General features: G+C 47.2%; 1 protein-coding gene across 2 annotated transcripts; it reads left to right on the top strand.

The window, feature by feature from the left end:
* The first annotated feature begins 277 nt into the window (after window positions 1–277).
* On the top strand, window positions 278–21,082 carry scn1laa (sodium channel, voltage-gated, type I-like, alpha). 2 transcript variants are annotated; one of them, XM_030343840.1, is made up of 27 exons: window positions 278–369; window positions 453–755; window positions 1,640–1,758; window positions 2,053–2,142; window positions 2,224–2,352; window positions 2,537–2,628; window positions 3,095–3,301; window positions 3,730–3,793; window positions 3,931–4,072; window positions 4,908–5,114; window positions 5,565–5,825; window positions 7,044–7,385; window positions 7,612–7,744; window positions 7,834–8,060; window positions 8,152–8,325; window positions 8,445–8,801; window positions 8,971–9,399; window positions 12,705–12,831; window positions 13,982–14,136; window positions 15,024–15,197; window positions 16,160–16,282; window positions 16,541–16,810; window positions 16,932–16,985; window positions 17,216–17,353; window positions 17,459–17,563; window positions 17,724–17,994; window positions 18,079–21,082. In XM_030343840.1, exons 2-27 carry the CDS (start codon window positions 492–494, stop codon window positions 19,275–19,277), a joined length of 5,853 nt encoding a protein of 1,950 aa, XP_030199700.1. In that variant the 5' UTR covers window positions 278–369; window positions 453–491; the 3' UTR covers window positions 19,278–21,082. The 2 variants fall into 2 exon arrangements, with proteins under 2 accessions (XP_030199700.1, XP_030199699.1); XM_030343839.1 differs by lacking the exons at window positions 278–369; window positions 453–755; window positions 1,640–1,758; ... (6 more) ...; window positions 4,908–5,114; window positions 7,044–7,385 and having other exon boundaries at window positions 5,586–5,825.
* The last annotated feature ends 2,624 nt before the right edge of the window (window positions 21,083–23,706 follow it).

Here is a 23,706-nt window from a genome sequence, read left to right as displayed (position 1 = left end):
TTGTACTGTACACTGTACTATACTGTATTGCATCCTATTCTATTGTATTGTGTTGAAATGTACTGTACTACACTGTAGTCGGTCAGTCTTGCAGTCATCAAACAAGTCCAACAGTGCATGCATTGTTGAGCATTTCTGATTGATTTGTTGTCCTTACAGGGAACAATATGGAAGTATTCTATTACATCACTGCACTCAAATCACTCCAATCAGGTGTTGGCTATGAGTGGTGTGGACAGTTGTGTGGAAAACGTTCTGCATATTTAATGTAGCATTACTCTGTCCGATCGGAGGAGCTCGGCACTTCTTTATCAAAGACATATCATCTGTCCTGGAGTTCCTGCCGGTCAGTCTGAGACTGGGAGGGGGGTAAGGCTGAGGTCTTAAAGGAGATAACCCTGAACCGACAGACCTTGAGCCCTGAAACCCGGACATGTTCTCTGTTCCCGCAGTGAGGACCATGCCGCTGGCCCGCTCCTGGTGAGGAAAAGATGGAGGAGCTGCTCGTGCCACCGGGACCGGACAGTTTCCGTGCGTTCCGCTCCGAGTCTCTTCAAGCCATCGAGCGGCGGATCGCCGAAGTGAGCAAGAAGAAGCCGAAGGGCGAGAAGAGGCGGCGAGTGGAGGAGGATGGGCCCAAACCCAGCAGTGACCTGGAGGCGGACAGCTGCCTGCCCATCATCTACGGGGACATCCCCAAAGGCTTGGTGTCCACGCCCCTGGAGGACATGGACCCCTACTACCGCAACAAGAAGGTCTCTGAGGCTCCTATGATGCTGGCCTGAGGGGTCCCAGGCACTGAGGGGTCCCAGTCACTGAGGGGTCCCAGGCACTAGAGGGGTCCCAGTGACTGAGGGGTCCCAGTGACTGAGGGGTCCCAGGCACTGAGGGGTCCCAGGCACTGAGGGGTCCCAGTCACTAGAGGGGTCCCAGTGACTGAGGGGTCCCAGTGACTGAGGGGTCCCAGTCACTGAGGGTTACCAGGCACTGAGGGTACCCAGGCACTGAGGGGTCCCCCTCAGTGACGGGGACCCCTCAGTCACTGAGGGGTCCCAGTGACTGAGGGGTCCCAGTGACTGAGGGGTCCCAGGCACTGAGGGGTCCCAGGCACTGAGGGGTCCCAGTCACTAGAGGGAGCCCAGTGACTGAGGGGTCCTAGTGACTGAGGGGTCCCAGTCACTGAGGGTTCCCAGGCACTGAGGGTTCCCAGGCACTGAGGGGTCCCCCTCAGTGACGGGGACCCCTCAGTCACTGGGACCCCTGAGGGGTCCCAGGCGCTGAGGGGTCTCAGTGACTGAGGGTTCCCAGTCACTGAGACCTCATGTTTCAGGATGATCCCATTGGGCGCTCCTCTGTTCAGTCATCGTATTAGATAAAGGGTTGTGATAGTCTGAAGGTGAGGGGGGCCGGATGTGTATAATGTCTGGAGGTTTATGTTCTTATATCTGAGACCTGGGAGGAGCACAGTCTCTTATGTGTGACACCTTTTCTATTAATACAATTCCTACAGAAAATGCATGAGGGTTGAGAAATAGCTTGGTTGGACCTGATTGGATCATAGGTCTCTGACCTATGTTCTCTACTCATCTCTCTCTCTCTTGTTGTCTGCCTGGTTTACCCTCTCTCGCCCATCCCCCAGACCTTCATAGTGTTGAACCGAGGGAAGGTGATCTTCCGTTTCAATGCTACGTCCTCCCTCTACCTGCTGAGCCCCTTCAACCTGCTCCGGAGGATATCCATCAAGATCCTGGTCCACTCATATCCTTTACCAACGACATCACATCCTCTATTATCAATGTCTTAAAATACTGAGAGCCTGAGAGCTGCCCTGAACCCTGAACTCTGACCCCTGACAGCTACGCTTCACACCAACCACACAGTCCAATCCATCCATGTCTTATCTTCTGGAAATCATAATAATAATAATGATGATAAATCATCAAAGTATTACGATCAGGTGCATTGTCCACTTCAACATCGGAGTGAATGGACAAGGCTGGTGATGTGTCTCATGGTGTATAAGGGTTTGGTTTCCTTGACGACCGACTCCACATTGTTTACCAGGTTGATCATGTTGACCATCATCACAAACTGTGGCTTCATGACCCAGAACAAGCCCTCTGACTGGGCCAAGTACATGGAGTAAGTTCTGAGGAGGTCATTGTGGTGGTCATGATCCCAGTAGGAGAAGGAGGTCTTAGTGTATTGTGCTCTCCTCAACAGGTACACATTTACTGGCATCTATACGTTTGAATCCCTGGTGAAGATCTTCGCTCGAGGCTTCTGTGTCGGGGAGTTCACCTTCCTCAGGGACCCCTGGAACTGGCTGGACTTCAGCGTGATCACCATGGCGTGAGTGCTCGGCTCCGAGGCTCTTCCTGTTTCCACACTTGGCTCCCCCACTCTAAGAATTGTCAGTTGGTTCTTAAACAACCAATTATACATTTTGTATTCATCTCATTTTTCATTGCACTACTGCATCACACTCATTTCGTGTAGTGCTGTGGTCCCTTATTAATTATGAGTTTCCCTGCAGGTATGTTACTGAGTTTGTAAACCTAGGCAGTGTGTCAGCTCTTCGCACATTCAGAGTGCTGAGAACTTTAAAAACTATTTCAGTTATCCCAGGTAAGCAGGTGTAGCGTCCTAGCACTAGCACGTGTAGCCTCTTAGCACTAGCATCTTAGTACTTAGCCCTACCCCCCACGTGATGCGCCCCCCCCCCCCCTCCCCGCCTCCATAGCTCCTGTAACTGTTTGTTGCCTTGCTGTTTGTACCGTGTGTGACACCTAATACCCCTCGCTTATTACATCCTTTCCTTGTTTAAACCCCCCCAAGAACCAGCGGGGGGCGTTCTTTAGACACTGTGTGGCCGTCTTGTGTCCGCTTCCTCCTGCCTTCTGTTTTTTGGTTTGTTGGTCCCATCGTGTGTTTGTGTTGGTCCTGGTGTGGTTGTGGTGGTTCCTGTGAGTTAATGCACAAGACATGTTTGGGGTCACCCCCCCCCCACTAGATGCATGCCTGCTGCTGCATGCTCTTCCTCTGTGGTTTGTTGTCAGCTGTCCTCTGAACTCTGATCCCTTGTATCGGTCAGGGCTGAAGACCATCGTGGGCGCCCTGCTGCAGTCGGTGAAGAAGCTGTCAGACGTCATGATCCTCACGGTCTTCTGCCTGAGTGTGTTCGCCCTCATAGGGTTACAGCTCTTCATGGGACACTTGAAACAGAAGTGCATATTGATACCGGACAACGCCACCGTCCAAAGCGAGACCTTTAACTGGACCGAGTACCATCTGAACGAATGTGAGCACCTCTTTTGAGACATTTCAGCTTTGAGGAATCAGTTCGCAAATCAGCTTTGCAACATTTTCAGTTCCCACTGAAACACATAATGTTACCCAGTGGAACACAGCAAGATACCCAGTGAAACACAGCAAGATACCCAGTGGAACACAGCACAATACCCAGTGAAACACAGCACAATACCCAGTGAAACACAGCACAATACCCAGTGAAACACAGCACGATACCCAGTGAAACACAGCACGATACCCAGTGAAACACAGCACGATACCCAGTGAAACACAGCACGATACCCAGTGAAACACAGCACGATACCAAGTGAAACACACCATGATACCTAGGGAAACAGACCATGATACCCAGTGAAACACAGTTTGTTACCCAGTATACCACAGTATTTTAACTGACTTTCATTGATGTCCCCAAAGCGCATTATTACTTCCTCCCCGACGCTAAGGACCCTCTTCTCTGTGGAAACGGCTCGTCGGTCGGGTACGTTACAGCTCACACTACATATATATTTATATCTATGTGCAGTATATATGAATACTGGCAGTCTGTTGGTTTGGTGTTTGTACCCTGATGGCTTGGGAGAGTGTGAATGACTCCCAGGTCTCTTCCTGTTCTAGGCATTGCCCCGAAGGCTTTGTGTGCATCCGATTCGGCAGGAACCCAAACTATGGCTACACCAGCTTTGACTCCTTCGCCTGGGCCTTCCTGTCTCTGTTCAGACTAATGACTCAGGACTACTGGGAGCTGCTCTACCAGCAGGTGGGCTCCACACCCACGAGCCAGGACAGTGCTATTACTGTTCTACAGAAGGGTTCAAGCCAGGACAGTGCTATTACTGTTCTACAGAAGGGTTCAAGCCAGGACAGTACTATTACTATTCTACAGAAGGGTTCAAGCTGCTTCTGGAACATGGATAAGGATTCAAATAGATGAACTCAACTTTATCACTTCAAAGTTAATCTAAAAGAGACCTTTGCTCATCTATTGCCTGTTAAGCATTTTCTTCTGACCTCTCTCTATGGAAATGGTCACCTGACGCCAGGCAGGTGGTTTTACGCCTGCTGCTTCTGTAGATATATGTAAAGGTAGAGTTCCCTATGCACGGGACGGACTGAAAGAGAAAAGGACTGTATACCTACTCTCCACAATACTACGTGTTCAAACAGGCCTCCACACAAAATGCAGGTGCAGGCGAAGGGATGAGCTGTGGTTAGGCGAAGCAAACAGAAGATGAATGCTTTCTCCAAACTCTATAGCCTCAGATGCAGAGGAGCTTGGTGTTGAAAGCAAACAGTTCATAAAGCTCTAACTTGATTGTATGGATTCTATTGATCCACTTTCTAAAGCCCTGCTCTTGTTTCCACCTTTCTCTGGCAGTAATAGACAAACTAGCCCAGGCGTATATTTTAAATTTATGTATGAATCGTACTGATATGCATATGTATTTTGTATACACAGATACCCAATAAATTGGCATGTTACCAATACAGAGGGATTTACAAACACAATCTATACCGTTTTAGTACACAAGCTAACCAGTTACTATTACGAACCCTTCAAATCCCTCCTTTAAAGAGTTTCTCATGCTTCCTAGACACTCCGGACAGCTGGGAAACCCTACATGATCTTTTTTGTCCTGGTCATATTCCTGGGCTCCTTCTACCTCATCAACCTGATCCTGGCTGTGGTAGCCATGGCCTACGATGAGCAGAACCAGGCCACCATCCAAGAGGCTCTGGAGAAAGAGGAGAAGTACCAGGCTATGCTAGAACAGATAAGAAAGAAGGAAGAAGATGCTCAGGTAACCCACGTCACCAAGATCCATCCTGTATCACTGTGACCTTATCACACACTTCTCAGCCGTGTTCCGCCTCCAGCCATGTTCCATGTTCCATGTTCCATGTTCCATGTTCCATGCTGCGGCCGTGGAAGACAGTCATGCTTTAGAAATGTGTTTTGAGGATTAACCTCTGTGTTCTTCTTTTTCTTCTTTTTCTTCTTCTTCTTCTTCTTCTTCTTCTTCTTCTTCTTCTTCTTCTTCTTCTTCTTCTTCTTCTTCTTCTTCTTCTTCTTCTTCTTCTTCTTCTTCTTCGATGTTCTTCCCTGGTTGTTATTGCTCTGGATCATTCTTTGTTTCTTTAACCTCCTTGTTTTATTCTGCTTAGTACTTCTTGGCTCCTTACCATGTCCTACCTTTCTAATACCTCTTCTTTCTTCTCCTCATGCTCTGCTTGTGGCTCCTGGTCTCCAGACAGCAGCGGGGGGAGGTGCGGGGGAGACGGGTGAGGCAGGGGACAGAGGGGGAGTCACGGAGAGCTCCTCCAACGCCTCTAAACTCAGCTCCAAAAGTGCCAAGGAGAGACGCAACAGACGCAAGAAGAGGAAGGAAGACGACGGTAGAGAAACGCTACCCAGATCAGCGTCAGAAGACAGTATGAAGAAGATCCGCTTCCAGCTATCCAAGGATCCCGACCTTCACATCTACGACTTGAACTGCTCATCTGCCCCTCAGGTTCGGTACCATTCGTAACGTATTCATTCTTCAGCACAGCAGGGTAACGGACAGCTGTGGGCTTTAGTCATTAAGGCTGTTATAGAGAAATACCTTCAGGGACTTGGTGGTGGGAACGCCATCTAGGACGTTATCTCAGACCTAATCCATGCCTCTGGGACACCAAATGGTCCAACACAATGTTTGGTTTGCTATTCTGAAACTAAGGCCCTGTCCACACTAACCCGGGTTTCTACAAACGCATCAATATTTATCCATTTAGCCCCTCTGTCCACATTAAAACGGCGAATTCCGACACTGAAAATTATGCTTTTCCAAATGATCGCTGAGGTGGATGAATGTCAAAACACTGGGTTCGCGTTCTAGTGTGTTCAGGGTAGACGAAGGCTTTCAGATACGATGGCGTACGGTTGCCAGGAAAAAAACGCAAAGACGCCAGTTGAAATCGTACTTGGGGCGGCGTTTCTAAAAAAAACACCAACTCCCCTTTGTACTTTTGGTTTGAGACATATATTTGCTTGTGAGTGAAATGATTAGCCAGCTGATCAACTGCAACTATCAGCTGATCAACTGCAAATATCAGCTGATCGCTCGCCTGTAATCAAAACAGAGAGGCGTGGCGGGAGACGCGTAACCATAACAACAACGGTTTATCAAAATCATTTCAGTGTGGAACGTGGATACAAAACATTCGGTAAACGATAGGAAAACGATAGTGTGGACGGAGATCGTTTTCATTGCGAATGTGCATTTTTATATTTACCTGGGTTAGTGTGGACAGGGCCTAAAACTGATCAAAACAATGGCATGTACTCTATGACCTTGTTGAATTTCACGGTTTTCCATATCGTCTGTATTATTGTATTTATGGCATTGTCATTATCATCATCTTCATCTTCATCTTCGTCACGGTATTCTTTTTTTACTTTAGCTTTTGTGGTCCTTTTTCATCAGCTCACATGACCTCACATGATTTTTCATCATAATGATGACCTTCATCATCATTACATGTGCTGTCCATCACCAACTCCCCCGTGAATTTTTTTTCTGCATACAAAGCTCCATGCTCTTCCTCTCACCCTGTCATCACAACCCTCTTGGTCATCATCATCATCATCATCATCACCAGCCATCTTGTCAGAAGACCAACCCGCCGTGGCTCCTCTTGTCCGTCTGTCCTCCCCATGCAGCCGTACTCAGGGTGTTTCTTTCTTCCAGTCCTTCCCGGGCTCCCGGGGCAGTAGGGCCAGCCTTTTCAGTGTCAGGAGCCCCGCCCCGGACCTCGTCTCCCAGAATGAGTTTGCGGACGACGAGAACAGCATTTTCGACGACAACTGTAGTTGGAAGGGCTCCCTGTTCAGCCCCCCGGCCGGCGAGAGGCAGGGCAGCGCTGGCAGTCAGAGGAGCTTCTTCTCCCACGGTCTGTTCCCCCGTGCTGGGATGAAGCACAGCTCAGTAGACCGCAGCGGGGGGGTGTCCCTGGTGGGCTCTCTGCCCTCCACCCCCCTGGGCCGCCTGCTGCCTGAGTTGAGGCTAGATATGTTCAGGACCGAGGCCAACGTAAGGACCCGTGGTTCCCTGTAGTCAGCTGTGTCCGTGTGCTGTGATTTATATTTATTTTTCCATTGATTTCCTTGGATTTTAAAGATCGTTAAAATATACGATGGGTGACCACGTTTAATTTGAGTTTGCTTTGTTGCTGTTCAAAAGCTCACATGTGTAGCTGATGCCTTTCATTCATCCTTGTTGCAGATGTAACAATATAAATATTTTTGTCTAAATCTAGGGTGACACAATGGAAACAGAATACAGGACAGGAAGACTGAATTCGTACCCAGAGTCTGTGGACTACATGGAAGGCCCAAAGGCCAGACAGCGAGCCCTCAGTGTGGCTAGTGTTCTGACCAACACCATGGACGGTAGGTGTTAAACTCACCTGAAGCACCCAGCCTGATTAAGCAGTGAAATTAACCCCTCCAGTGATATTGACTTGGTCTTCTTTCTGAAGAAGAGTCAAGGCAGTTGGCACGCTGGTACCAGTTTGCACAAACCTACCTAATCTGGGAATGTTGTCCCGCTTGGATAAAGATGAAGACAATAGTCAGGCTGGTGGTCATGGACCCCTTTGTAGACTTGGGGATCACCATATGTATCGTAGTGAACACACTGTTCATGGCCATCGAACATCACCCCATGAGCAAGGGCTTCTCAGATATGCTCTCTGTAGGGAACCAGGTGAGTCCGGTTCCTCCAGACCATAACACGTATTACTACTCATCACCACAATCAAGTGAATTGAACACTTATTATTTGTCTTTGATTGAAGGTGTTTACTGGGATATTCACAGCTGAAATGGTGGTGAAGATCATAGCCTTGGACCCCTACTATTATTTCCAGCAGAGCTGGAATATTTTTGACAGCGTCATTGTCAGTTTGAGCTTGATGGAGCTCGGATTGGCCCAGCTTCCTGGAATGTCTGTTCTTAGGTCATTCCGATTGGTAAGAGCAACGATAGATATTTATCTCATCATATAGTAGTAGTAGTTATATTGTTTCAAATTCAATAAAAAACATCCATGGTATGACTATCAATAATTCTGCCTAATTGTTTTCCACAGCTAAGGGTATTCAAGCTGGCAAAGTCCTGGCCTACCCTCAACATGCTGATCAAAATCATTGGCAACTCCGTGGGGGCCTTGGGCAACCTCACACTGGTGTTAGCCATCATCGTCTTCATCTTCGCAGTGGTTGGCATGCAGCTCTTTGGAAAGAACTACATGGACTGCGTGTGCAAGATCAACAAGGACTGTAAGCTGCCGCGCTGGCACATGAACGACTTCTTCCACTCGTTCCTCATCGTGTTCCGCGTGCTCTGCGGCGAGTGGATCGAGACCATGTGGGACTGCATGGAGGTGGCGGGCCAGCGCATGTGCCTGGTGGTCTTCATGATGGTCATGGTGATAGGTAACCTGGTGGTACGTTCTTCATCCTCTCGTCTCTCCGGTCTGACGTTTGACCTGCCTGCGTCACGGTGTACGTTGTGCATGCAGCGTAGCCTGTGGCCATGGCTTTAGGGTATGTCTTCATCATGATTGAGTGCAGTCCAAGTGGCTGAGATGATCCTGGTCCTTGTCCTCCTGCCAGGTCCTGAACCTCTTCCTGGCTCTGCTGCTGAGCTCCTTCAGTGCAGACAATCTGGCGGGAAACGACGAGGACAGCGAGATGAACAACCTGCAGGTAGCCATCGGACGGATCCAGAACGGGGTCGCTTGCACCAAGTCCTTCCTGCGCCGCACCTTCTGCCGAATGTCCCTCCACAAGAAACGGAAGAAGAAGATGATGGGAGTGGACGGGCTCCCCAACATCAAGGACTTCCCCAACAGCAACGGGGACATCACCGGGGTGGATAAGAACGGAGACAAGTACATCGTCAACAGCATGAGCGAAGGCTCCTTCATCCACAACCCCGCCCTCACCGTGGTGGTACCCATCGCTGTGGCCGAGTCCGACTTCGAACACCTGTACACGGACGACATTAGCAGTGATTCCTTTGAGTTGGAAGACGACAAAGCGGTAAGGAGTTCTATACAAACAAGTATTAAAATACTGATCCTTTTTTATTGGCTGGGACTTTGCCACAGTTATTATTGATCATGGTTGTAAATAGTACTTGGACCTGTGTAGTTTCACACATCCTTCCTTCCTTATTCATGTTTTGGGGATCTGGTGCTGGTTGCTTCAGAATAGTCGTAACGTCCGAAGCACTTAGCCTCCTTGATCCAATAAGGTCATGTGATCGCAGTCCTTCCCTGGAGAGCCCACAGACGGCGTCCTGTTAATGGCCTCCGGCTCAGATCACATTACTAATCCTTCAGGTCTGAGTGCTGCGGCATCCATCTTTCTGAGGTGTGTGTGCGTGTGCGTGTGTGTGTGTGTGTGCGTGTATGTGTTTGTGTGTGGCTGTGGTGTGTGTTTGTGGGTGTTTGTGTTGGTGGGTTCTGTGTGACACACAGTTCATAGTATTTGCCTACGTCAAGTGCGCGTTCATTTAGCTGAAACTTTCCTACAACATCTATGTAGTCAAAGAGATTCAGATTTTCGATATTCCATTTAATGCTGATTATTCATGAATTACATAACACTTAGAAGATACAGAGTAAGAACCCATTACTGTATATCACACCAGCATAGATCTACCCCACTAACATAGATCCACCCCATATTCATAATCCTGTTATAAATATTGTTTGGCGGTGAAAACAAAGCGCCCAGAAGCCTTTAGCGTAGCGCAGAAAGCCCAGAAGCCATTAGCCTGTACTGTGCAATGGCGAGTGCAATGGCGTGGCTCCCAGGGGAGCCACGCCCAGGAGGAGAACAACAACCAGGAGAGATGTTGGAACGGATGGTTCTGATGGGTTCTGGAGGGTCCTGGAGGGTCCTGGAGGGTTCTGAAGGGTTCTGGAGGGTCCTGGAGGGTCCTGGAGGGTCCTGGGGGGTCCTGGAGGGTCCTGGAGGGTTCTGGGGGGTTCTGGAGGGTCCTGAGGGTCCTGGAGGGTCCTGAGGGTCCTGGAGGGTCCTCGAGAGTTCTGGAGGGTCCTGGAGGGTCCTGGGGCGTCCTGGGGGGTCCTGGAGGGTCCTGGAGGGTCCTGGGGGGTTCTGGAGGGTCCTGGAGGGTCCTGGAGGGTTCTGGGGGGTTCTGGAGGGTCCTGGAGGGTTCTGGGGGGTCCTGGAGGGTCCTGGAGGGTTCTGGGGGGGTCCTGGAGGGTTCTGGGGGGGTTCTGGAGGGTCCTGAGGGTCCTGGAGGGTCCTGGAGAGTTCCGGAGGGTCCTGGAGGGTTCTGGGGGGTTCTGGAGGGTCCTGGAGGGTCCTGGGGGGTCCTGGAGGGTTCTGGATGTTTCTGGAGGGTCCTGGAGGGTCCCGGGGGGGTCCTGGGGGGTCCTGGAGGGTTCTGGAGGGTTCTGGGGGGTTCTGGAGGGTCCTGAGGGTCCTGGAGGTTCCTGGACAGTTCTGGAGGGTCCTGGAGGGTCCTGGGGCGTCCTGGGGGGTCCTGGAGGGTCCTGGAGGGTTCTGGAGGGTCCTGGAGGGTCCTGGAGGGTTCTGGATGTTTCTGGAAGGTCCTGGAGGGTCCTGGGGGGTCCTGGAGGGTTCTGGAAGGTTCTGGAGGGTTCTGAGGGTCCTGGAGGGTCCTGGAGGGTCCTGGGGGGTCCTGGAGGGTCCTGGGGGGTCCTGGAGGGTTCTGGAGGATCCTGGAGGCTCCTGGGGGGTCCTGGAGGGTCCTTGGGGGTCCTGGAGGGTCCTACACTTTATAGTGTAGTTATTGATATCATATCCATATAATATCAATAACTACACTTTACAGTGTAGTTATTGATATCATATCTATATAATTCTATATGAGATTAAGATTGGCCAAATGGGTCATATGCAATGTAAATAAATGTTCAATTATATTTCAATTGTATTTAATTGTACACATTTATAAATGCATAAAGATAGAGAACCAGAGATCGAGCAAGATATACTGTATGAATATAAATATACAGTATATAAATTATCTTTATAAGCCAATGTCTTTGTTTGCGTTGGATTTTCTTCTTCACGGTTCCGGACGAGGATTCGTAACCTGGCAACCGTTATAGTTCCCTAGCCTAGATCATGAGCCCAGCTAATATGGGTTTTCAACCCCAACCCCACCCCCACCTTCCCCCTGTCTGCTGTAAGACTCATGTCACATGTTTCTTAAAAAAGTGACACCTTAGTCAGTATTATCACATTAATCATAGAGGTTAATTTATTAAGACTTATGTAAGAAATACACAAGTGTAAGTTTGTTGGTGTCTCTCACCATTGAAAACAATATGGAATGGTTTTGGTGAGAGTGGATCGTTGGTTCAGTGACCAGAGCGTAGATAATAGTAACTATACTACTAACTACTAATACTAGGTAGAGACAGAAGTACACACAGTAACCGGATGTAACACTAGGTAGAGACAGAAGTACACACAGTAACCGGATGTAATACTGGGTAGAGACAGAAGTACACACAGTAACCTGATGTAATACCAGGTATGTCATATCAGGTATGTAATACCCGGTAATTAATACCAGGTAACATACTCAGTAATAGTAGGCAAGTTAGCAATATACTTTTAAAATTCTCCAGCAAATTAGGAGCTAGTGAAGGGGTGCAAGAATTGGAGTAATGTGTTCGCACCTTTAAGTTTGCCTGGCAACAGAATTCTGCACTATTAAAAGCCTATGTATGGACTTTGGGTGAGGAAAGTGAAGAGACTGTAATAGTCCAGGCGTGAGGAGATGAAGGAATGTTTGATGGCTCTGTGTCTGTTGATGATACAAGGTTTCATTTTGGAAGTATTCCTTTATTGATAAAAACAAGATAATGCTATGTGTGTAATACCATGTATGTAATACCAGGTGTGTAACAGGTGTGTTTTACCAGGTGTGTGTTACCAGGTGTGTGTTACCAGGTGTGTTTACCAGGTGTGTTTTACCAGGTGTGTTTTACCAGGTGTGTGTTACCAGGTGTGTTTACCAGGTGTGTTTTACCAGGTGTGTTTTACCAGGTGTGTGTTACCAGGTGTGTGTTACCAGGTGTGTAATACCAGGTGTGTAACACCAGGTGTGTTTTACCAGGTGTGTGTTACCAGGTGTGTAACACCAGGTGTGTATTACCAGGTGTGTAATACCAGGTGTCTTTTACCCGGTGTGTTTACCAGGTGTGTTTTACCAGGTGTGTTTACCAGGTGTGTAATACCAGTTCTGTATTACCAGGTGTGTGTTACCAGGTGTTTATTACCAGGTATGTAACACCAGTCGGTAACACCAGTACAGTACAGCGATGGTTCCTCTGTTCCAGGCCTCAGACGAGGAGGAGCAGAGCTCGTCGGAGGGCAGCACGGTGGACCTTGGGGGCCCGAGGGACGGGGCCGGCTCCCTGGAGCTGGAGTTTGAGGAGGAGGAGCCCGAGGCCTGCTTCACGGAGGGTGAGCGCTCCTCACCACGCCTCAGGCTGTACGGTACACCGAGAACCGCCAAAGGACACTCTGGGGCGGCACTACTGCCAACGATATGAGGCCGGTAGAACGCTACCTCCCCCGTGTGGGGGGGGGGGGGCAGGCCTCAACGGGGGGGGGGGGGCAGAACTCAGCTGGGGGGGGGCAGGCCTCAGCGGGTTTTCCGAGTACAGCGTGTGTTCTCCCAGTACAGCGTGTGTTCTCCTCCCAGTACAGCGTGTGTTCTCCTCCCAGTACAGCGTGTGTTCTCCCAGTACAGCGTGTGTTCTCCTCCCAGAACAGCGTGTGTTCTCCCAGTACAGCGTGTGTTCTCCTCCCAGTACAGCGTGTGTTCTCCCAGTACAGCGTATGTTCTCCCAGTACAGCGTGTGTTCGCCCAGTACAGCGTGTGTTCTCCCAGTACAGCGTGTGTTCTCCTCCCAGTACAGCGTGTGTTCTCCTCCCAGTACAGCGTGTGTTCTCCTCCCAGTACAGCGTGTGTTCTCCCAGTACAGCGTGTGTTCTCCTCCCAGTACAGCGTGTGTTCTCCCAGTACAGCGTGTGTTCTCCTCCCAGTACAGCGTGTGTTCTCCCAGTACAGCGTGTGTTCTCCCAGTACAGCGTGTGTTCTCCTCCCAGTACAGCGTGTGTTCTCCCAGTACAGCGTGTGTTCTCCTCCCAGTACAGCGTGTGTTCTCCCAGTACAGCGTGTGTTCTCCTCCCAGTACAGCGTGTGTTCTCCTCCCAGTACAGCGTGTGTTCTCCTCCCAGTACAGCGTGTGTTCTCCTCCCAGTACAGCGTGTGTCCTCCCAGTACAGCGTGTGTTCTCCCAGTACAGCGTGTTTCCTCCCAGTACAGCGTGTGTTCTCCCAGTACAGCGTGTGTTCTCCCAGTACAGCGTATGTTCTCCCAGTACAGCGTGTGTTCGCCCAGTACAGCGTGTGTTCTCCCAGTACAGCGTGTGTTCTCCTCCCAGTACAGCGTGTGTTCTCCCAGTACAGCGTGTGTTCTCCCAGTACAGCGTGTGTTCTCCCAGTACAGCGTGTGTTCTCCCAGTTCAGCGTGTGTTTCCTCCCAGTACAGCGTGTGTTCTCCCAGTACAGCGTGTGTTCTCCCAGTACAGCGTGTGTTTCCTCCCAGGGTGCATCAGGAGGTTCCCTTGCTGCCAGGTGGCAGTGGAGTCCGGGCTCTGGAGGATGTGGTGGACGCTGAGGAAGACCTGCTTCCGCATCGTGGAGCACAACTGGTTTGAGAGCTTCATCATCTTCATGATCCTGCTGAGCAGCGGGGCGCTGGTACGTCCTCTCCTGACTGAGGCTCGGATCAGCAACACTCATAGGCACATGCAGGTCCTTGTCGGACATGGAGGTCAAACCATGTTCCACTTCCATTGAGCGATCTTCTCCCTGCTCCATACGTAGGGTTTATTAATGAGGCTGACACAGTAGTACCACTATACACAAGATGAGCATCAAAACCTTTATTACAACAGGTACATCACTAGGACCAATCAAAACCTTTATTACAATGGGTACATCACTAGGACCAATCAAACCCTTTATTACAACAGGTACATCACTAGGACCAATCAAAACCTTTATTACAACAGGTACATCACTAGGACCAATCAAAACCTTTATTACAACAGGTACATCACTAGGACCAATCAAAACCTTTATAACAACAGGTACATCACTACGACCAATCAAAACCTTTATAACAACAGGTACATCACTACGGCCAATCAAAACCTTTATAACAACAGGAACATGACTAGGACCAATCAAAACCTTTATAACAACAGGTACATCACTACGACCAATCAAAACCTTTATAACAACAGGTACATCGCTACAGCCAATCAAAACCTTTATAACAACAGGAACATGACTAGGACCAATCAAAACCTTTATAACAACAGGTACATCACTACGACCAATCAAAACCTTTATAACAACAGGTACATCACTACGGCCAATCAAAACCTTAGTTACAACAGGTACATCATTAGATTAGAGGTACATCCCAGTTGTAAGTTGTTACAAAGGTGAGTGACACAGCCTCTCAGTTCATTTGAATCCCTTTGGATGGAAACATTAGTTCTGTTACCAAATATTAAGATATTATGTGAAGAGATTTTGCATTGATAATTTTGTTTTAATCTATTTTATCCTGCGTCCAGGCCTTTGAAGATGCCTACATTGAGCAGAAAAAAACAATCAAGGTTGTGCTGGAGTTTGCAGATAAAATCTTCACCTACATCTTCATCTTGGAGATGTTGTTGAAGTGGGTGGCGTACGGCTTCGCTAAATACTTCACCAACGCCTGGTGCTGGCTGGACTTCCTCATCGTGGACGTAAGTTAGCACCATGGTCTTACAGAACAATAAATGAAGGCTTCCAAGAACATAGTGAATAGAGCTCATTATCTTGTCTTGTCTTCAAAATATACACTCTTTTAATGATTCAGTGTTCTTTGGAGACCTTATTATACCTATTATTATTATATTCAAATTATATAAAAACTTTTTTTATAGTTTTCAGGGTTAGGGTTGGTTTACAAAGTGAAAGGATTAGGGTTGGTTTACAAAGTGAAAGGATTAGGGTTGGTTTACAAAGTGAAAGGATTAGGGTTGGTTTACAAAGTGAAAGGGTTAGGGTTGGTTTACAAAGTGAAAGGGTTAGGGTTGGTTTACAATGTGAAAGGGTTAGGGTTGGTTTATACTGGGAGGGGGCCAGCAGGCATTCTGGGCATACTGGTTCTCATGGTTCCTCCTGGTTCCTCAATGTTCCTCCTGGTTCCTCCTGGTTCCTCAATGTTCCTCCTGGTTCCTCACGGTTCCTCCCGGTTCCTCATGGTTCCTCTGGTTCCTCAGGGTTCCTCACAGTTCCTCCCGGCTCCTCACGGTTCCTCAGGGTTCCTCACGGTTCCTCCTGGTTCCTCCTGGTTCCTCACGGTTCCTCTGGTTCCTCACGGTTCCTCACGGTTCCTCACGGTTCCTCAGGGTTCCTCCCGGTTCCTCACGGTTCCTCACGGTTCCTCTGGTTCCTCCCGGCTCCTCACGGTTCCTCACGGTTCCTCACAGTTCCTCCCGGCTCCTCACGGTTCCTCTGGTTCCTCACGGTTCCTCACGGTTCCTCACGGTTCCTCCTGGCTCCTCACGGTTCCTCTGGTTCCTCACAGTTCCTCCCGGCTCCTCACGGTTCCTCTGGTTCCTCACAGTTCCTCACAGTTCCTCCCGGCTCCTCACAGTTCCTCTGGTTCCTCACAGTTCCTCCCGGCTCCTCACGGTTCCTCTGGTTCCTCTGGTTCCTCCAGGTCTCTCTGGTCAGCCTGGCAGCCAACGCCATGGGGGCCTCTGACATCGCTGCCATCAAGTCCCTGCGGACGCTGAGGGCCCTTAGGCCCCTGAGGGCCCTGTCGCGCTTCGAGGGCATGAGGGTGAGACACCTGGATCACAGACTCACACGCGCACACACACTCACACACGCACACACACACACCGTCAGTATAGACCATCAGCATGTTGTGTGTTTATGCGTGTGTGTGTGTGTGCGTGCGCGGGTGCGTGCGTACGTGTGTGTTTGCTTGTGTGTGTGTGTGTGTGTGTGTGTGTGTGTGTGTGTGTGTGTGTGTGTGTGTGTGTGTGTGTGTGTGTGTGTATGTGTTTGCTTGGGTGTGTGTGTGTGCGTGTGGCAGGTGGTGGTGAACGCCCTGCTGGGGGCCATCCCCTCCATCTTCAACGTACTGCTGGTGTGTCTGATCTTCTGGCTGATCTTCAGCATCATGGGCGTCAACATGTTCGCTGGGAGGTTCGGCCTCTGCACCAACACCAGCAGCGGCCTCCCCTTCCCCATCGACGAGGTGAACAACCAGTTGCAGTGCATCAACAGCTCCAACGCCGTCTGGACATACGCCAAGATCAACTTTGACCACGTGGGAGCCGGCTACCTGGCTCTGCTGCAAGTGGTGAGGAGATATCTATACATCTAGATCTAGATATCTATAACTAGATATCTATGCGGGTTGTGGGTGACTTGACGGGCCGCTGATGGTGGCTGTGTTGGCCGCGTGGCCTTGTGCCCTACAGGCGACCTTCAAAGGCTGGATGGACATCATGTATGCGGCGGTGGACTCCCGCGGGGTAAACCCTCAGCCTTCCTCCACTTCTCCACTTACATTCAAATACCTTCACTTCAATGGCCTTCATTTACTTAGAACAACCTTATTTCTATGTTTCTCTTTAACGTGACATAGATCAATTTAATAAATATGTTGTCAATGTCTAAAAAATAACAAATAAATTGTATAAATATAAGAATGGACAATGTAAAGCAATCTTAAATGGTATTTGTTCCTGCTCGGTACTCATAGCCAGATGAGCAACCCGTTTACGAGATCAACCTGAAGATGTATCTTTTCTTCGTGATCTTCATCATATTCGGAGCGTTCTTCACACTCAACCTTTTCATCGGCGTCATCATTGACAATTTCAATCAGCAAAAGAAAAAGATAAGTATCTGTCATTTAAAATCAAATCTAAGATTTGATTTCAAACCATTGTCACATCTATATTTTTGAGAGATATTAAATGTTCTTTCTATTTTCAATTTTTACTTTGGGGGTCAGGACATCTTCATGACGGAGGAGCAGAAGAAATACTACAACGCCATGAAGAAGCTGGGCTCCAAGAAGCCCCAGAAGCCCATCCCAAGGCCAACGGTACGCAGACGCAGAGTCTCCTGGGTCCCGGAGGCGGCTCGTACTGATACTGCAGACGGCCGTTGGATGTTTTGTACCTCACACACAAGGAGGCGGCTCGTACTGATACTGCAGACGGCCGTCGTGTAACTGTCTCTTATCTCTTATGCTTGTCTTTCAGAACAAGCTCCAAGGATTAGTCTTTGACTTGACGACCAAGCAAGCCTTTGACATTCTGATCATGGTGCTGATCTGCCTGAACATGATCACCATGATGGTGGAGACAGAAGATCAAAGCCAACAGAAGATCGCCGTCCTCCACTGGATCAATGTGTTCTTCATCATCATCTTCGCGGCCGAGTGCGTGCTGAAGATGCTGGCGCTTCGCCACCACTACTTCACCGTGGGCTGGAACGTCTTCGACTTCATCGTGGTCGCCCTGTCCATCGTTGGTAAGTGGTGCTCTAATCAATTTGTGTTTCATTTTATATCATACGTCTTATTTCTAACGTGTAATTGTCTTTATTTTCCAATAGGCATGTTCCTGTCAAAAATTATCGAGGACTATTTTGTTTCACCGACTTTGTTCCGAGTCATTCGATTGGCTCGGATTGGCCGCATCCTCCGCCTCATCAAAGGCGCCAAGGGGATCCGCACGCTGCTGTTCGCTCTGATGATGTCACTTCCAGCTCTGTTCAACATCGGCCTCCTCCTCTTCCTCGTCATGTTCATCTACGCCATTTTCGGCATGTCCAACTTCGCCTACGTCAAGAAGGAGAAGGGCATCGACGACATGTTCAACTTCGAGACGTTCGGCAACAGCATGATCTGCCTGTTCCAGATCACCACGTCGGCGGGCTGGGACGGGCTCCTGGCACCACTGCTCAACAAGGTGCCCGACTGCGACCGGCAGAAAGAGCACCCGGGCAGCGCCCAGACGGGCGACTGTGGGAACACCTTCGTGGCCATCACCTTCTTCGTCAGCTACATCATCATCTGCTTCCTCATCGTGGTCAACATGTACATCGCCGTCATCCTGGAGAACTTCGGCGTGGCAACGGAGGAGAGCACCGAGCCGCTGAGCGAGGACGACTTCGAGGTGTTCTACGAGGTGTGGGAGCGCTTCGACCCGCAGGCCACCCAGTTCATGGAGTACAACAAGCTGTCGGACTTCGCCGACTCCCTGGACCCCCCGCTGCGCATCGCCAAGCCCAACAAGATCCAGCTGATCTCCATGGACATGCCCATGGTCAGCAGCGAGCGCATCCACTGCCTGGACATCCTGTTCGCCTTCACCAAGCGCGTGCTGGGCGAGGGCGGGGAGATGGACATGTTGAGAGGGCAGATGGAGGAACGCTTCATGGCCTCCAACCCCTCCAAGATGTCCTACGAACCAATCACGTCCACCCTTCGTCGCAAACAGGAAGAGATGTCAGCCGTGGTGATTCAGAGAGCATACCGGCAGCACTTGGAGAGCCAGACTCCCCTCAACACTCCCCCCTACCCCCTCGACCGCGGGGACCATGAGGAAACCGCCGTCATGGACAAGGAGAGGATTATTACAGATTACAAATGCAATGACGATTGCGTGATGGATAAAAATGACACAAAGCCCTCGGCTATCTCACCGATCTCACATAACAGCTCGACCGTGGAGCTGGACAAAGACAAATATGAAAAAGACAAAAGTGAAAAGGAGGTTTTGGGGAAGGATGTGGAGGCGCAGGGAAAGTAAATCATTTGTGTGATGACCTATTGTTTACATCCTCCGTAGGTGATGAGTGATCCACTGGATTTCCTTATCAAGGAAAGATCTGGACGCCAAACGGCATCTTGTAACCCAACTCACGGTCCAGAATCAGTTCTGAGTTAAGAGCAGTTCAGCTCCTGATTATAACTGCAGGCCGTGCCCATATTGGGGCATTTTTTAAAATGTTATTCCATATACAAATATTGTGCTGCAATTCAGTGTCTGGAATAGTTTTAATATCGGTTGGATTACTGAGTTGAACAAATATTTCATTTAACATTGTCCGCATCATTTGGTTTGTTTTGGTTTTTTTATTAAATGTGATAAATGCTTCCTTTGAGGAAGATCTTGCTTCATACAGTAAAGGTTTAAGTCTTGTTGATATACATCCAGTTTTAATGATTTAAGTTTTCCAAATATTGGTAAAATCCAGAGGACAGGAAATATACACTTGCATGAACACTCTTCCATGATTATGCTTAGGTTTAGGATCAACATGGTTATTCCAAGATTCATAACCCATCATATATCTGTCATGCTTAGATTTAAAAGCATGTTTCTCCATCATGTAAAAAAGTAAAAACTGTAATCTGTAATTGGCTTTTTTCTTTTTTTTTCATCAAAATAATTGCACATTATTTTCTATGAATGTCATTATATGGTAACTGCTGGAACATTGGGCTACTTTTGTGTTATGCCCTGAGCTCTTTCTATTTATCAAAGCGTTTAATGTCATTAAGTGGTAGCTGCTGGTACATTGGGCTGATATTGTGTTAGGACCTGAGATATTTGGATTGATCAAAGCTGCATCTGTAATCGGTCACAGAAGACCGCATCTCTACACTGAGATTGAACCCTCCGAAGTACAGTTTAAATATCTATGCACCTTTTCCAATGAGACACTTCAGGTTTTTTCTCTTTTTTATTTAATGCTTCAACACTTTGGACACATTTTGAAGTAGGATATTCATGTATCAGTAAAATGTATGCATTGCTTATTGTGTGTGGTATGAAATGCATATAATTAATAATCTGTTGTGTTACTGACATACAAGGATGTCATACTGATGTAACTGAGCCCCAAGTGGGCCTGAGTGTAATATACCCATGCCAATATTGATACTGTTATATGAATGAAACATGTTCAGTGGATATATCCTTGCGTTGAATAGCTGACTACTGTGTTACTTAAGATTGCAATGATGTCTAAAGCATAGAAGCCAGCAAGAGCCCCAAACAAACATAACAACAAATACAAGAACAACAAGGGTTTTTGGGGCGATTGGACTCTGAATGTGTTTCTAAATAACACTAAGCTTGAGGGCGGATCTTTATCATACCCCCCCCCCCCCCCCCCCCCCCAGACCTCAAGGGGCAGCATCACGCATCATACCCCCCCCACACACACACACACATACACATATACACACACACACACATCTCTACTTCCTACTTTTGTTTACACTCACTATGAAGGAGGTCCCTCTATATTTTTATAGTGGTTCATACGTGACATCATCCTGTTGCATGATATCGTCCTGTTTATGTAACGTGCTAATTCCACATTTGATTCACGTGTCAAAACGTTGCATAGAATTATAGTTAATTACACATTACATTTGAAAGTTTTCGTTACATTGAATTTAGGGTTATTGCTTGCCATATATCCGGTAAACGCATGCAAAATATTGCTACCATAATGATAATTTAATAATAATATAATATATAATAATATATATATTATATCACTGAAAAGCCAAAATAATAAAGAGGACATGTACCTAAACTAACTTTAAGATGTTCATTATGGATTCATGAATATTGTCTATATTTGAATACATACTGGCTTCATGCCGTTCTACTCCAACTTTTGTTTTGACGATAACTATTGTCATTGTTGGTTGTAATATTGGTTACGTTTTGTAGTGCTAAGATTAGTTTATTCATACAATTCAGATGACATTTTTCGTAAGAAGCGAGAGCGAGGTAAAACATATGGTTATGATGATTTATTATATAAAATAATGTAATCATCAATAATGTTATAATTTAGCCCATTTCCACTGGTAAATGCTTCAGGGATGACAAAGGGTTCAGTTAATACAGGGATCAATGAATTATTCGATAGTATATATTTTAAACGCTGGAGGATTGGCAACAGGTTTCATCCTAGGAAATCTAGTGCAAAACGCTAAAGGATAGCTAACATTATAAGTTAGTGCATAACATCATAGGATAACATTACAACATTACAGGATAGTCAACATTATTGGATATCTAGTGTATAACATTATAGGATAGCTAGTGTATAACATTATAGGATATCTAGTGTATAACATTATAGGATATAGTGTATAACATTAGGATATAGTGTATAACATTATAGGATATAGTGTATAACATTATAGGATAGTGTATGACATTATAGGATATAGTTTATAAAATTATAGGATATAGTGTATAACATTATAGGATATCTAGTGTATAACATTATAGGATATCTAGTGTATAACATTATAGGATATCTAGTGTATAACATTATAGGATATAGTGTATAACATTATAGGATATAGTGTATGACATTATAGGATATAGTGTATACCATTATAGGATATAGTGTATAACAGAATAGGATATAGTGTATAACATTATGGGATAGCTAGTGTATAACAGAATAGGATATAGTGTAAAACATTATAGGATAGCTAGTGTATAACATTATAGGATATCTAGTGTATAACATTATAGGATATAGTGTATAACATTATAGGATATAGTGTATAACATTATAGGATATAGTGTATGACATTACAGGATATAGTGTATAACATTATAGGATATAGTGTATACCATTATAGGATATAGTGTATGACATTATAGGATATAGTGTATAACATTATAGGATATAGTGTACGACATTATAGTATATAGTGTATAACATTATAGGATATAGTGTATAACATTATAGGATATAGTGTATGACATTATAGGATATAGTGTATACCATTATAGGATATAGTGTATAACAGAATAGGATATAGTGTATAACATTATGGGATAGCTAGTGTATAACAGAATAGGATATAGTGTATAACATTATAGGATAGCTAGTGTATAACATTATAGGATATCTAGTGTATAACATTATAGGATATAGTGTATAACATAGGATATAGTGTATAACATTATAGGATATAGTGTATGACATTATAGGATATAGTGTATAACATTATAGGATATAGTGTATAACATTATAGGATATAGTGTATGACATTATAGGATATAGTGTGTGACATTATAGAACCGCTAACATTATAGGATAACTTACATTATAGGATAGTGTATAACATTATATAATCGATAAACATATCATAACTAAGTTATAGGATAGCTAGTGTATGATTATCATGCACACACAAGATACAAATGTGTTTGGTTCCAGATGATACCTGGTTGGCATTTCAACGCCACAGTTGAAAAATACTACAACTATCAGCGTCTTAAGAGGATCCATTTACTTTTAATTATCCATCACAGGCCAAACGTCCAGCCAAGACCATCACCGCCTCGTCCTCTTCATCACTGAGGAAGAGGACGAGGAGCCTCAGGAGTAGTAACATGTTAAATGTAACATATAACATCCATGTTGTAACATCTAACACAAACACGTGGAACGTACTGGAGCACGCACACATCAGATGAACCTGAGGAAGCTTTACATCTCCACCCATAACAGCTCCTCCACCCATAACAGCTCCTCCACCCATAACAGCTCCTCCACCCAAAACAGCTCCTCCACCCATACCAGCTCCTCCACCCATAACAGCTCCTCCACCCATAACAGCTCCTCCACCCAAAACAGCTCCTCCACCCATAACAGCTCCTCCACCCATAACAGCTCCTCCACCCATAACAGCTCCTCCACCCAAAACAGCTCCTCCACCCATAACAGCTCCTCCACCCAAAACAGCTCCTCCACCCATAACAGCTCCTCCACCATACCAGCTCCTCCACCCATAACAGCTCCTCCACCCATAACAGCTCCTCCACCCATAACAGCTCCTCCACCCAAAACAGCTCCTCCACCCATACCAGCTCCTCCACCCATAACAGCTCCTCCACCCATAACAGCTCCTCCACCCATAACAGCTCCTCCACCCAAAACAGCTCCTCTACCCATAACAGCTCCTCCACCCATAACAGCTCCTCCACCCAAAACAGCTCCTCCACCCATAACAGCTCCTCCACCATACCAGCTCCTCCACCCATAACAGCTCCTCCACCCATAACGGCTCCTCCACCCATAACAGCTCCTCCACCCAAAACAGCTCCTCCACCCAAAACAGCTCCTCCCCCCATAACAGCTCCTCCACCCATAACAGCTCCTCCACCCATAACAGCTCCTCCACCAATA

This window comes from Gadus morhua, chromosome 20 (assembly GCF_902167405.1).
Source record: "Gadus morhua chromosome 20, gadMor3.0, whole genome shotgun sequence".
Lineage (NCBI taxonomy): Eukaryota > Metazoa > Chordata > Actinopteri > Gadiformes > Gadidae > Gadus > Gadus morhua.
The sequence above is the reverse complement of the archived record's forward strand: the minus strand, read 5'-3'. Positions and strand labels throughout refer to the sequence as shown.